This window comes from Haemorhous mexicanus, chromosome 31 (genome assembly GCF_027477595.1).
Source record: "Haemorhous mexicanus isolate bHaeMex1 chromosome 31, bHaeMex1.pri, whole genome shotgun sequence".
Lineage (NCBI taxonomy): Eukaryota > Metazoa > Chordata > Aves > Passeriformes > Fringillidae > Haemorhous > Haemorhous mexicanus.
Window position 1 is genome coordinate 375,559 of NC_082371.1, and position 14,501 is coordinate 390,059.

The 14,501-nt window shown below is 56.1% G+C and overlaps 2 protein-coding genes across 2 annotated transcripts in view; both read left to right on the forward strand.

The window, feature by feature from the left end:
- The first annotated feature begins 497 nt into the window (after window positions 1-497).
- Window positions 498-14,501, forward strand: part of LOC132340336 (Fc receptor-like protein 3) — a 377,484-nt gene continuing 363,480 nt past the window's right edge. The window contains exons 1-2 of the mRNA XM_059871262.1: window positions 498-566; window positions 1,239-1,259. Of these exons, the coding sequence (XP_059727245.1) occupies window positions 518-566; window positions 1,239-1,259 (70 nt within the window). The 5' untranslated portion in view covers window positions 498-517. The remainder of the gene's footprint in view (window positions 567-1,238; window positions 1,260-14,501) is intronic.
- Window positions 7,444-14,421, forward strand: LOC132340299 (endogenous retrovirus group K member 24 Gag polyprotein-like). The gene has a single exon (XM_059871191.1). It carries the CDS (start codon window positions 8,758-8,760, stop codon window positions 9,718-9,720), a length of 963 nt encoding a protein of 320 aa, XP_059727174.1. The 5' UTR covers window positions 7,444-8,757; the 3' UTR covers window positions 9,721-14,421.

Consider the following 14,501-nt stretch of genomic DNA (forward strand, 5'->3'; position numbering starts at 1 on the left):
CAATGATGGGAACCCCATTGCCTTGGTTTCTCCTCCCTTGGGACCCCCATCCCAGGACTGCGATTGCCCACAACCACCATTGCCTTGATCCCATCCCACAGGCTGCTTCTTCCCAACAAACCCTATTCCTGAGGGTCCCCTTTTTCCTTCTGCACCCCCAACCTTGGCACCTACATGCCTTGACCCAAAATCCCTCGGAACCATGTTCCCATGGCACCCCCACCCCTGAATCCCTCCAGGCATGGGGACCCAAATTCCCCTGGACCCCAATTCTCCTGGACACCCATCCTTGGCAAGCCACATCCCCTGACGCCCCCACTCCTGGCAACCCCATTTCCCACCATGTCCCCAGTATACCCCATCATGTCCCAAGCCTGTCCCCAGTTTGTGGCCACCCTGCCCCCACCAAGGGCCACGTACACGTGGGGACAGACGTGACCTCGCTTCCTTCCGTTTCATCCGAAGAGCCCCTAGCCAGGGGAGCGGTGGCCACAGCAGCGAGTGACATCCAGTCCACATGGCTGGGGACACCGGGATGGCCGGGAAGGTGGCGCTGCTCCTGTGGGGTGAGTGCCCCAGGCACGGGCCTGACACCCTGGGATGAGGAAGGGAGGGGGCACAGGGGGGCTGTGGGGTCCCCTGAGTTCCCCAAGGCCAGCAGTGCCAGTCCGTGTTAACCACAGTGGACCTTGGTGGGACTGGGGATGTAGGGTGGCTTTGAGGATAGGAACGTGGGGCGGGAATTAGGGGATGAGGATGTGGGGACAGGAGTGTGGGGAGTGGCACGTTTAGGGTCAGGTAGCTCTGGGGAAAGGGACAAGGGAACTGGGATGCAGGGACAGAAGGGGACAAGAACGGTGAGGATGTGGCCAAGGGGATGGGATCATGGGAATGGGATCATGAGCTGGTGGGAGAACCTGGGCCAGCATGGGCTGTGTCTGTGGTGTCCTTGTGCCCAGGGTGTCCACCGTGTCCCCATGTTTTGCCTCAGCCCAGGGTGGCCTCAGTGTCCCTGTTCCCAAGGTGTCGGTGCCACACAGAGATGTTGTGCACGGGTGGCTGTGGCATAGACAGGTTCCCCTGCCTTTCCAAATCTTTTGGGGACCACCCAGACACACTTTCCCACAAGAACTGCTGTCCCCGCGGGAATAATTAGGGACAGCCCCCACACCCTCTGCCCCTGTGCTTCTGTCCCCATGATGCCACCCCCACCCAGCCCTGTTCTTTCTCCCTTCCAGCCCAAACCCTCGGCCTCACTGGTGAGTCCTCAGGGGATGCCATGTCCCCACCCCAGTGTCCCCAGCCCCGCACTGGCCCTGGCAGGCTGGTGTCCCCTGTCACCTGCAGGTGCCCAGACCACCCAGCTCCTCGTGGAGACCCCCTGGGTACCACTGGTGAAATGGGACCAGGTGAAACTGACCTGCCAGTGCTTGGGGACCACTGGTGCCACCACCTGGTACAAAGACGGGCAGATCTGGAGGCAGGAGGGAGAAGACCACGTCACTGTCACCGAGAGTGGCACCTACACCTGTAACAGATCCGGCAGTGGGCTGCTCAGCCTCCCTGTGACAGTCTCAGACGGTGAGGGGCGTTTGGGTGTCCCCAGCCTGGCACCTGCAGGGACCCTGAGGGCTCTGGGGGGGCCCCGCTCCATGGGTCACCTCCTGTGTTACGAGAGCCCGTCCCCTACTCTGGGGACATCCCAGAGTACCCCGAAGAGTGGGAATACCCATGTTGGAATTGGGGACCTCTGGTGTGCTGGGTGTGACCTAATAGGGGGTCCTGTTGCCATCAGGTGTGACAGGTACCCTCTGTCCCCCAGACTGGCTGGTGCTGCAGGTGTCAGCACAGGCACTACTGGAGGGGGACACAGTGACACTGCGCTGCCAAAGCTGGCAAAACAACACGGTCACCTCGGTGTCCTTTAACTGCAAGGGGAAGGAACTGGGGAGACTCCATGATGGGATTGAGCTGACACTGTCCGCTCTTCAGCTGCAAAACAGTGGCCACTACCACTGCAACAGTGGCCACTACCACTGCTAAAATACTGGGCATCAGAGAAGTTTTGGGAGTCGGCACTGGTGACAGTGACAGCTTAGGGTGAGCACCCCCACTGCTGGAACTCCAATCTCCTGGCACCAAAGCCACTTACCAGCAGATTCAGAGTCACAGTCCTCACCTCCCCTCTCCTTCCCAGAGCTCTTCTAGGTGCCTGTGCTGGAGGGTCCCCCCGAGCCCACTGAGGGGTACCCCCTGATTCTCAGCTGCCTCAGCACCTCCAGCTCCCTGCGGCCCCAAGCTCCTCTCTTGTACATGTTTTACAGGGATGGGCAAGTGGCGGGGAGCCCGCAGTGGTCCCTGCAGCTGCTGTTGCCCGGCCTGGAGATCTCCCACTCAGGGAATTACAGCTGCGAGGTGCGCTCCGAGGGGGTAGCCGTGTGGAAGAGCAGCGCCTGGCTCCGCATCACGGTGCGCAGTGAGTGCCGGGATGGGCACGGGGAGCCCCTAGAGCCTCCTCGGATCCCCTGCCTGGGTTGATCCATATCCCCCAGACACCTTTCTTGAGTCTGGCCCCCTGCATCTGCCCTGTGTCCCCTCACCCCTCCGTGGTGTGACCCCATCCCCGACATCCCCCACACACTTATCCCCCGTCCTTATCCACCCAACACCGGCTGCCAGCCCCTCCCTGTGCCCTCAGCACTGTCTCTGTTGCCACAGTGCCCATGGCCAATGCCACCATCACCCTCAGTCCCCTGTCACACCAGGTGCACGCAGGGGACAATGTGACCCTGTGCTGCTCAGTGCAGGTGGGCTCATAACCTGTCACCTTCACCTGGTGGCACAACGGGAAGGAGGTGGCCCGGGGTCCCCTCCTAGAGCTCAGGGACATCGATGGGGGACATTCAGGCACCTACCAGTGCGTGGCCACCAACCAGCTGGGACAGGATGGGCACTGTGTGTTCCGGGCACTTAGCCCTGATCTGGCCCTGGAGGTGACACCTGGCTCACCTTGGGTCACAGGTGGGGTCACATGGGGCCACCAGGGAGCGCTGAACCCCAGGGCTCAGGGTGACCCTGATGTATCCCCCTCTGTTTCTTGCAGCTGCTGCAGGGGTTGGTGGGGCCCTTCTGTTCCTGCTACTGCTCGTGGCTGTCATTTTGGCCTGGAACTTATGGCACTGTGTGGGCAGGTGATAATGGGGGGATGGGGGGCCCAGGGAGCTGTAGAGGCCCCAGAGTTGGAGCGCGATTCGGCGGCACCCTGAGCCTCAGAAATGTGACCTTGGATATGGGTGCTGTAGGGTTTGGGGAGGTGCTGGAGGATCCTGCAGGGATGTTGGGGGTTCTTTCAGGGACCCTGGGGGTGTCTGGTGTGTCTCTGTCCATGGTGGGCTTTGCATTCTTGAGGCTGAGTTGGCTGGGGGCACTGGGGATGTTCCTGAATTCTGGGGGGTTTCAGGGATGCTCAGGGGTCCTGTGGGAATTTGAAGGTCTTGTAGGGGTTCAGGAATCCTGAGAGGGGTCAGGGTCCTGGGGATCCCACAGTCAACCCTCCCCTCTTTCCTCTGCAACTGCCAGGAAGCAGCAGGAAAGGTGAGTGTGGGGGTCAAACCACACTGTCTCCTTTTACTCCAAACCCCACATCCCCTTTATTCCCTCAGGCTCCCCCCCAGGTTCTCCCAGCCCCCCCAGAGGAGGGGGAGGTGCTGTACCACCTCACGTAGTGGTCACCAAGAGGGCAGGGGTTGAGTATGGTTGGGCACACACTCAGAGGAACACGTCACCCATGAGCGTCACCCCACCCAGATCCCACAGCCTGTGTCTCTCGCAGCGTTCCCCCTGTGCCACCACCCTCCAGGATCCCCAGGTGACCTATGCGGAGCTGTGGGGACCCCAGGAGTGACCCGGGAACCGGGTGACATCTATGGGAATGTGCTGTGACACTGGGGGGAACTGGGGGGCACTGGAGGTCCCCACCCATGGGCACTCACTCATGTCTGTGCTGCAACCAAAAACTGCCCCTCTCCCTCCCTGTGGTGGCACAAAGATCTCAAAGGGCTGAGAGAAGAACAATTTCCTGAGACAGCAACGAAAGAGAATAAAACCAACAACAACAGCAACAAGGTTCAGAGTCTAAATTATCACACAAGGAACTATTTCCTGGGAAAGCCACCAAAAAGGAACAAACGCCTGATGTTTCCCCTAGCATGTTTCCTCCACCAAAGGAACCTGGCAGGGCTCTGGACCTTCTTTTCTCTGATGGCCAAAGCAGCCTTCAGGAGGCTCTGGATTCTCTTGTCCCCTATCCCAAACCCCTCCTCTGCCGTGCTCCCCCCACAAGGATGACACAAAGGCCCTGTGGGGGTTCCAGAGCCTCCCCCTTTGCCAGGGCAGTGGGGACCAGGCCATGGCAAAGGGCTAGGTGTCAGAGACTGGAAAAGTTTATAAACCAGAAAAGAACAATTAACACAAACCCAGAACTTTACCTCCTGCGCAGCGCTGTTGGTTTTTGTGGCAGCGATAACCGGGGCCAGCAGGGAGCGCTGCAGGGAGCACTCCTGACCAGCAGGGGGCGGGCTGGTCGAGCTCCATCCCCTCACGGGCCATGGCGGCCTCAAAACGGGGGGAAGAGGCGAAATCGCTCCTTTTGCAGACTCACAGACACCAAACAGTCCCAGCACCACCACCAGGAGCGGGCAGAGGCCGCCAAGGCAGCAGGTTTGATCCTAGTGCCTGTGGGAGCTCAGCACATCACTCCTGATGACCAGAGCTACCAAGAGAACCCTTGGGGGGCTCGGGAGTCCTAGAATGTTGCCAAAAGCACTTGGTGGCTTGATTTTGATCCATCTAGAGATGTGCCACTGATGTATGAGGAAATGGAACCTGCGAGAACCACTCGGGTGTAAATGGTGAAGGGAAGATATCATTATAGGGTGAATCACAAATTTTGGGGTTTCGGTACAGGGGGGTTGTAGAGACAAGATGGAGGAATCAGGGTGTGCCACCAGGCTTTTCCTTCTTCTTCCTGTCTTCCATCTTCTGGGGTGGTGTTGGCACTTGTGGATTGGTCTGGGGTGAGGGTGTACTTAGTGACGAAGATGATAGGTATTGGGGACAAAAAGTAAATATGATATACGTAGTTTTTGTTATAAAAGATGCGGCCGCCTTAGGGGTGGGCAGAGTGCCTTTGGCTGCCGTGCTGGTCAGATCCTTCGGGCAGAGAAAGGACTTTATAGATAAGAGATAATAAACAATACTGAAGACCGAAAAAACCTAGCGTCCAGACTCGTCCTTTGAAGCCCAGCGTGCAAGAACCATCCTAAGCGTGTCTGGGGGCAGAGACAGACAGTCGACCCCAGAAGTACCCAGTGGCAGTGTAGCAGTGTCCCAGGGCCAGGCACACGCCCTGCCCAACACCCTTGACCACTCCCCATGATCCCAGAAAGAAGGAAGGCAAGCGCCTGACCCCAGGCTGGTCTCGGGGCATCTCTGGTGGCTTTATGCCTCAATTCCTGCAAACCCTCAAGTGAGGAGGGCAGGGATGGAGGACCTTTTAGGACACCAGGAATTTAGACAGGGTCACTCCCCACAGCTCCACCACCGCTGCCAGCAGACCCCTGCTCGATAATTCAACATGTTTACCTCTTATCTCATGGCCACAGCCTGAGTCAAAGCATTCTTTCTATGAGGTTTCAGAAGGCTGCAGGTTTTATTCAACTTGGAGGGTCCAGGTCAGGCTGTTGAGCAGATTGGTGTGAGATTTGCAGTAGTTCCGGGGCTCTCTCAGACCCCTACCAAGAGGGACAAAATGATCAATTGCTGCATTTCCGGACTGGTTCCCTCACAGCTGCCCCTGCAGGGGGAGTTTCCAGCCAGCCCTGCTCTGAAAACCATCAAAGGCCCTCACAGAGCCACTGCTTAGGCTCCCTTTGGGGTTTGTGCTTCTTGCAGGGCTGAGCAAACCACAGGCAGGCCTTTTCCCCCACAGAATTCTCACCTCTGCAGCAGCTCTAAAGCTGCCAGAATCAAAGCCAAGGGGGCAGGGGGGATCCTCATGTCCTGGCTGCCACATGGGGCTGGGCAGAGCAGGGCTGGACAATGGCCATCCCTGTGCAGTGGGGCTGGGTCATGGCTGGTCACACCCTTGGATAACCACTGGCTTCACGAAGTAGAAGTCTGGGAGCTCCTTCATGCCCAGAGTTCCATTCCCAAGATGCTCTTGCCAGCTCAGATCCTGCAGGGGACGAGCAAGAATGGAGGAGTCTGGCTACCTCCCAGAGCTCAGGCCCCAGGACAGGACCCCCTTGGCCAGCATGTGTTCCCCCTGTGACAGGATCCCCCTGGGACAGGAGCCCCCCAGATGTGCTCCTCCAGGACAGAACCAGCCCCCCCCCCCCCCCCCCCACCTTGTCACAAACATGTCAAACGGTCTCTTCCTTCTTCTGGAGGAGAGAGAGAAAGTGAAAGTGTTTCTGGGCCACAGCCAGACACCCCCATCCCCCACAGCCTCCCCAGCCATCCCTGCAGGCCCCACACCCCTTCTTCCCCCACCCTGGGTTGCCCCCAGCCCATTCACTACTCGGTTGCTCTCCAGGATCATTAGGGCATGAACTGGGGGCTTGTGAAATTGAGGTATAAAACAATGGAAATGGAAATATAGAGGGCAAAAGTCACTGGGGGTGCAGGGACACAGACTCAGAGCACACTGGAGTACCCCCAGGCCGCTGGCACCTTGTAGGGGCTGTGCTGGCTCTGGGTCACCCCAAAATCTGAGGGATCCAGGGAAGGAGCTGAGACCCATGGGCTCACCCAGCCACTGCCCATCCCTGGGACCTCCATTCTTGTGGGAACCAAAATATGGGACCCCCATTCCTTATGCCCCCTGTCTCTGCAACCCCCATCCCAGTACTGACAGTCCCCAGAATCTCCATGGCCCAGCACCCCATTCCCAAGGAACCCTCTCCTGTTAATTCCATCCCCTTAAATCCTCCTTCCCCCAGGGCCTTGGTTCTTCCAAGACCCCCATTCCCCCAGCACCCTCCTTCCATGACCGTGGAGCCCACGTTACCTGGGACTCCCATCCCTGAGTCCCCCCAGTCCTGGGGACTCCCATTCCCATGGCCCCATCCCCTGTGATTCCCCCTCCTCAGGACCCCCATTCCCAGGGATGCCATCCCTGGGACTCCCAATTCCCCTGAACACCCATCCCTGGCTCCCCAATCCCACTGAGCCCCCCACTCTTGGGAAGCCCATGTTCCACCTTGTCCCACCCAGTATTGTCCCCATCCTGTCCCCATCCTGCCCACCACCTGTGCCCAGCTTCTGGTCACCCTGCCCCCACCAAGGGCCACCAACACATGACGACAAGACCTGACCTCGCTTCCTTCCCCTTTGGCCAAAGAGCCACCAGCGAGGGGACAGCCACCCCGGCAGGGATGGTGCCGAAACCCGGGAACCAGTACCCGGGGTGCGGGAATCGCTTGGACAGGGGTCAGCGGCTGCACAGCGGGTCTAGTGCGGCGGGGAGGACGCTCCCGGACCAGTGAGGGACATGGAAGTCGTCGCGAAGGTCGTAACCCAAATGCACGTTCAGTGGGGAATAGATTGTGAACTCAAGGATTTATGCCTCGCTATTTCGAAGCTTATTAAATTAGAGGCGATAGATAGCCCCGTGGATATTCTCCATCCGGAGAAATGGGACCATTGTACTAAGATTTTAGCTGAAGAAACCATGTCCTGTGGCTCGGGAAAAGCTCTTAAGTCATGGGGCAGGGTTGTGCAAGCCTTGCAAAAGGCAAGAAATGAGCAGGACACCTGGCAAGCTGCGAAAGCGTGGTTGCTGGCCACGCCGCAGCTGGGGGTGGGAGCGGCGACACAGACCGCGGAGGACTTAGAACAAACCGGCGGCGAAAAGCCGTGAACGCCGGACCCCTCCGAGCAGATCGGCATACCATCAGAGGGGGGGAAGGACGCGCGGTCGTTTTGGCAGGAGCTCACGGAGGAGGTGAGGGCGGCGGCGAAACCGCCGAGCCCCGAAGGGGAGGACAAAAATGCACCCCCTCCATATGCGTTTGAAAATGGCGGGGAAGCGTGTGTTCAGGGCAGAAAGGAAGCCGCGCCGGGCGGAAATGGAGTCAGCCCGCTTAACAACGCATGCGCGGGCGAGAGGGGGAACGGGGTGGCCCCCGCGCCGGAGCGTATGACCAATCAGAGCGCTCAGCTCACTTTCGGTCCTTATAGGGCAAGGACCTCCCCCAGCAGGAGGCGGGGGGACCCCAGGGGGAGGGAACGGTCCGACCCCCGCCAGAAGGGGCGGGGTCGGAGCCCGGGAAAAAGGCGGAGCAGTCCGGAAGCGTCCGAGCAGTCGACTTCCGACTGGGACTCGGAGTCGACCTCCGATCCGGAGGATTCGGAGCGGGGGTCGGGGAGCTCCGACTCAGACTCGAGTTCTAACAAAAGAACGGCAGCGGCACGCAAGGCAACTAGCCACAGCGCTCCCGCATGGGTAAAGGGGACATCAGGGAAAACTTGAACCCTACTTACAGACTGGCGGAAAATAAAAGTTGCATGCGCGGAGTGGACTCCGTCAGCGAAACTGGTGTTTCCGGTCCGGGTGGGGGGACCCGGCGGGAACCAAAGGTTCTATTCCCTGGTAAACCCGAAAGAGGTGCAGGCGATTACTAAAGCGATCGCGGATAAGGGGATTAATTCGGCAATGGTTTCAACTCTAATTGATGGCGTTTTTGGGGGGACGACATGTTACCTTTTGATATTAAGCAGACCTGCCGAATGATTTTTGACGGGGCAGGGATGATTTTATTTAAACAAGAGTGGGAAGATAACTGTACTAAACAGCTAGCCCTGGTAACAGGGGCAGACCACCCACTGCACGGCTCCAGCATACAGAGGCTAATGGGCACAGACCCTACAATGATCACCCCCCAGGCACAGGCAGAAGGCCTGAGGGCCCCAGAGATTATGACAACAACTCGGGCTGCCCGAGAAGCCATTCGTGTTGCCTCTAAAGTAGTAGCCAAGCCTTCACCTTGGACTACAATAAAACAGAGTGAGAGTGAAAGTTTCACTCAGTTTGTGGACTGTCTGCAGTCAGCTTTGGACGCCTCCACACTACCCTCAGAGGCAAAAGGTCCAGTGCTGGCAGAGTGCCTACGCCAACAATGTAACTCAGCCACAAAGGACATTTTAAGATCACTGCCACAGGGATCTAACACAGCTGCCATGATCAGGCATGTGGCTAAGGAGGAACACCTAGCTCCCATCCAAGCAGCAGTTCACACTGCAATAACGAGTGTCATGGCATGCACTAAGTGTGGCCAGGGTGGGCACGTGGCGATAAACTGTCCCTGGTTAGGACACCCATCAGCAGCTGCTCCCCCCTGTCAGGGGAAACCTCGGGGACCGTGCTGGGCATGCGGTAGGAAAGGGCACGTAGCTAAGGAATGCAGATCCAAGCATCAGGGAAACGGCAGAGGGAGGGGGCAGCCGGGCCGTATCCAGCCTCCTCCCACTGGGAACATGCAACGGCCCAGCTACAGCAACCCTCAATGGGGCACAGGGTTCCCGTGCCCACCACTGCCAACCCCTCAGGGAATGTCCAACTTTGCTGCCCAGCCAGTGGTCCAACTGAACCCACCTGTGCCTCAGGAATACCACAAACAGCCTCTTGGGGAAGAGGTCCCTGGGTGGCTTTGGCCATGAAAGCATGGGAACGGGACCCGTGGGTGGCCGTTGCCGCGAAGGTGGGCAAGCACCCACTGATTGTGTGGGTAGTGTGTCGTCTCCACAACAGCTCCGACGACTCGGCCATCTGCCTTCCCTTTTGGGTGGACACAGGGTCAGATGTCACCGTCATCCCAGGCATACATTGGCCTCGACCATGGAAGCTAGAAGCAGCCCCCATGGTGGGCGGAGTTGGAGGGCTGTCCCGAGCCCACAAGAGCGCCCAACCAGTGTCAATGACCCTCTGCACCAAGAGAGGACCAAGAAGAACCATCACCGTCACTACATATATGATGTCGGACTGTCCACCCTTACTGGGAAGAGATGCCCTTGCCCTGCTGGATGTTAGGGTGACAAATTTATTTTAGGGGCCACTGTAGCATACCCACCATTGCCCATCAAGCTGACTTGGAAATCAGCTGACCCAGTGTGGGTCGATCAGTGGCCCCTGTCAAAGCCTCGAATAACTGCCCTCCTAGAGTTGGTTAGTCGTGAATTACACAAGAATCACATAGAACACTCCACAAGTCCATGGAACACTCCAATTTTCGTGATACCTAAGCGGTCTGGTGAAGGCTTCCGTCTCCTATACGACCTGCGGGAGGTGAGCAAGCGAATCCAGCCTATGGGACCTGTCCAAATGTCACTACCCATGAACTCGATGATACCGAGAGGACAACCTTGTGCAGTGCTCGACATCAAAGACTGCTTCTTTTCTATCCCCCTGCATGAAGACGACAAAGAGCGTTTCGCCTTTTCCATCGCCTTCCCAAATAGCCAGCGGCCTAATCTACGCTTCCAATGGAGGATGCTTCCACAGGGAATGCTCAACTCCCCTACCATCTGCCAAATTACCGTGGACTGAGCGCTAGCACCTGTTCGGCAAAGGAATCCAACGGTAACCATCGTGCAGTACATGGACGACATCCTGATCGCAGCACCAACCACGAGACAAGTGGACCAGCTGGTGTCAACCGTCTCCGAAACCCTGAGGACGAATGGCTTTGAGGTGGCGAGTGCAAAAATAAAAAAGGGACCATGCGTGACCTTCCTAGGATCGAGCCATCCAAGATAAGCTTGCCTCTCCGCAAACAGCTCTCTGCGCAGTCAATAACAATATCAGAATATCTAGCCATAGCCCTTACAGGCTTTGGAGGAGAAATTCGCTACGCTGAGAAACCCCCTTGGACTCGGCTGCTCACAGTCATCGATATCGACCTACCACCCAAGGTGGTTGATCGACCACAGGCAGGGCCAACCATCTTCACAGATGCATCATCGCAGACCTCCACCGCGGTGGCAGTGTGGCAGTCAGGAGAACAGTGGCAATGTGTCAAGGCGACCGACCCTACACTTTCAGTCCAACAGCTTGAAGCAGCAGCTGTGGCACTAGCGTGCGGACTGTTCCCAGAAGAACACCTCAACATCGTGACTGACTCCATATTTGTGGCAAAACTCTGCCTAGCCATGTCCGGACCAGGTGTGTCAGCGTCCCCAGTGGCAACGATGCTGGAGGAAGCACTCTATTCACGGAAAGGTACCATATCAGTTATCCACGTCAACAGCCACGACCCGATCAAAGGGTTCTACCAGATAGGCAACGACAAAGCTGACGCCGCAGCAAAGGGCGTATGGACGCTGAAAGAAGCTCGTCAGCTGCACGAAACCCTTCACATCGGAGCGAAAGCGCTTGCAAAAAAAGTGCGGAATTTCTACCACAGACACAAAGCACGTCGTTACAACGTGCCCACATTGCCAGAAGTCGCCACTATGGTCGAGTGGTGTCAACCCCAGAGGTCTCAAAGCCTCAGAAGTGTGGCAAACAGACTTTACACAATGCCAGCTGTTGAAACCTCGAGCGTGGCTCGCAGTTACTGTAGACACGTACAGCGGCATGATTGTGGCCACACAGCATCTCTAGACGGACTCCAAAGTGACCATCCAACACTGGCTGACAGCCATGGCATGGCTTGGAGTTCCAAAGCAAATCAAAACAGACAACGGCCCAAACTTCGTCTCAAAGGCAGTCCAGACATTCTCCTCGAAATGGAACATCGCCTTAGTGCAGGGCATCCCATACAACAGCACTGGACAAGCCATCGTCGAAAGAGCAAACCAGACTCTGAAAGCTAAGCTTGAAGTGCTAGCAAAGGCAGAAAGCTTCTCCAATGCCATTCCCCTGGGTGACCAAGTGCGCATCCTGGCAACAGCGCTGCTAGCATTAAATCAATACCCTAGGGGGGATGAAACAAACAGTCCAGCTCAGAAACACTGGGCACCTCAAGCATTAGATGAGGGCCCGCGGGTGGTGATCAAAAACGAACTGGGGGAGTGGGAACAGGGTTGGAGATTGGTGCTCACGGGGCAGGGATATGCGGCTGTTAAAAAGGACGGGCACATTAAATGGTGTCCGCTTAAGTCAATCAAGCCCGATCTTAACCATGAGCAGAACGAGACTGATGAGAGTTGAGAGTTTTTGTTTACAGGACATGCTCGTGGGGCGTCCTCGTGACGCATACATCCCCGTTCCAGAGGACGGACCGCCAAGCCATCCAGCAGTGCCCAAGAGAACCGCGCGGGTGAGACCCAAACAACAACAGTGTTTCTGTGTGCTCTTGCTGTTGGGGCTTGTCGCCAGAGGGCAAGCCAGCCCAGACCACTACCCTTATCAGCCATTCAGGTGGGTCATGCGACACCTTAGCAGTGGCAAGGTGCTCAAAGGAGTCACCACACCAAACACCTCATCCTTCATACTCCACTTTACCGACCTGTTTCTGGGACGACCAAAGGTAGACCCCCATTCCCCAGAAGTCACACAAACGTACCTATCCTACTGGTGTCCAGCCTCAAACTCAGGAAAAAGCTACTGCAATCACCCAGGGTGGGGATACTGTGGGCATTGGGGCTGCGAAACCATTGTTACAGATGCCAGATCGTCAGGGCCTGGGTGGGATCCACAAGAGCCCGACAAGTTCTTGCAGTTCACCTGGGCACCTACCGGCTGCAAAACACCCTTCTTTTTCCACGGCAATTTCCATCGAAACAGTCATAAAATCCCTAAATTTCGGAAATGCACTAACTACAACATGACAGTTTTGCAGCCAGATCACCCCAGTTGGACCACGGGCAGAACATGGGCAGTAGCTGTTCAAGGGTTGAAAGAGTGGGTGAACGTGCAAATTATCAGACTCCCAGCCTCTATGTCCCAATCAGTCGGACCCAATCTGGTTCTAGTAGCGAACAAACCCAAGGAAGAGATCGCAGTTAACAGTAGTTCTAGCCCCGATACGCAGAACTCAGAACTAATCTCCCCATCCAGTCCCCTAGCCGAACCGAACCTTTCCAATTCATTCATAAACGTGTTAAATGCTACCTTCATATCGTTAAATCAGTCCAACCCGAACTTCACAGAATCATGCTGGTTATGCTATGATGCACAACCCCCTTTTTACGAAGGTGTTGCCTTCCATCTCCCGTTCATCTTCTCAAAGTCAAACAATCCACGCCAATGCAGATGGGACACCCCCCGGAGAGGCATCACCCGAAGTCATGTTACGGGCCAAGGCAAATGCTTTGGCAATGCAACCTTGGAGAGGCAGACGGGCAGTGTCTGCAAAGAATTTGGCAAACTCAAGGGAGGGAAGTTCCAGTGGGTGATCCCAGCTGCATCGGAGATGTGGATCTGTCTCCGGAAAAATTCGATCACACTAACGACTTTTGTGTCCAAGTTCTGATTGTTCCTAGAGTCCTGTACCACTCAGATGAAGAAGTGTACTGCCTCTTCAAACAAACCAGCCATCTCCACAAAAGAGAAATATTGACAGGTTTAACTATAGCCATGCTGCTCAGCCTAGGAGCAGCTGGAACGGCCACAGGCGTCTCAGCCCTAGCGACCCAACACCAAGGACGGTCCCAGCTGCAAATGACCATCGATGAGGACCTGCAAAGAATCAAGAAATCCATCTCTTCGCTGGAAAAATCCCTTTCCTCACTCTCAGAAGTTGTCCTCCAAAATAGGAGAGGACTGGACCTCTTGTTCATGCAGCAAGGGGGCCTGTGTGCTGCCTTGAAAGAGGAATGCTGCTTTTATGCAGACCACACCGGAGTCATCAGAGACTCCATGGCCGAACTGAGAAACCAGCTCAACCAAAGAAAAATGGACAGAGAAGCTCAACAGGGCTGGTTCGAGTCGTGGTTCAACCAGTCTCCATGGCTCACCACCCTGATCTCTACCCTAATAGGCCCAATCACTATAATCTTACTAACCCTAATCTTCGGGCCTTGCATATTAGACAAACTAGTGTTATTCATTAAAAAGCGTTTAGAAACAACTAACATTTTGTTTCTCAAGCGCCGACAATTACTTTAAAGCATGCTAAAGTTACTAACACACTTACGATTTTACACTGATCCTACTAACCCATGAAATTTTGTAACCTTTACATTTTATAACTTTATGAGATTTTTACTAATCATGGTGGGGGGGGAAATGTGGGAGAGTTAGGAATTGCGGCCGGAAGATCTTGGGCTGTTACGGGTAGACAGGAAGACCCCTCCTCACCTTCAGTTGACCTTGGCTACCTAGCCACACCCAAGACAAGGCCAAAGGAAGTGACACAAACTGCCTAAAGCCATAAATACCCCTGAAACCTTTGAATAAAGGCCATTTGCTATCCACCATATTGGTGTCTGCAGTGAGTGGACCGAGTGACCCTGTATTTGGGTCACCGTGCCGATCCCCCAGAACCAGGTCACCTTGC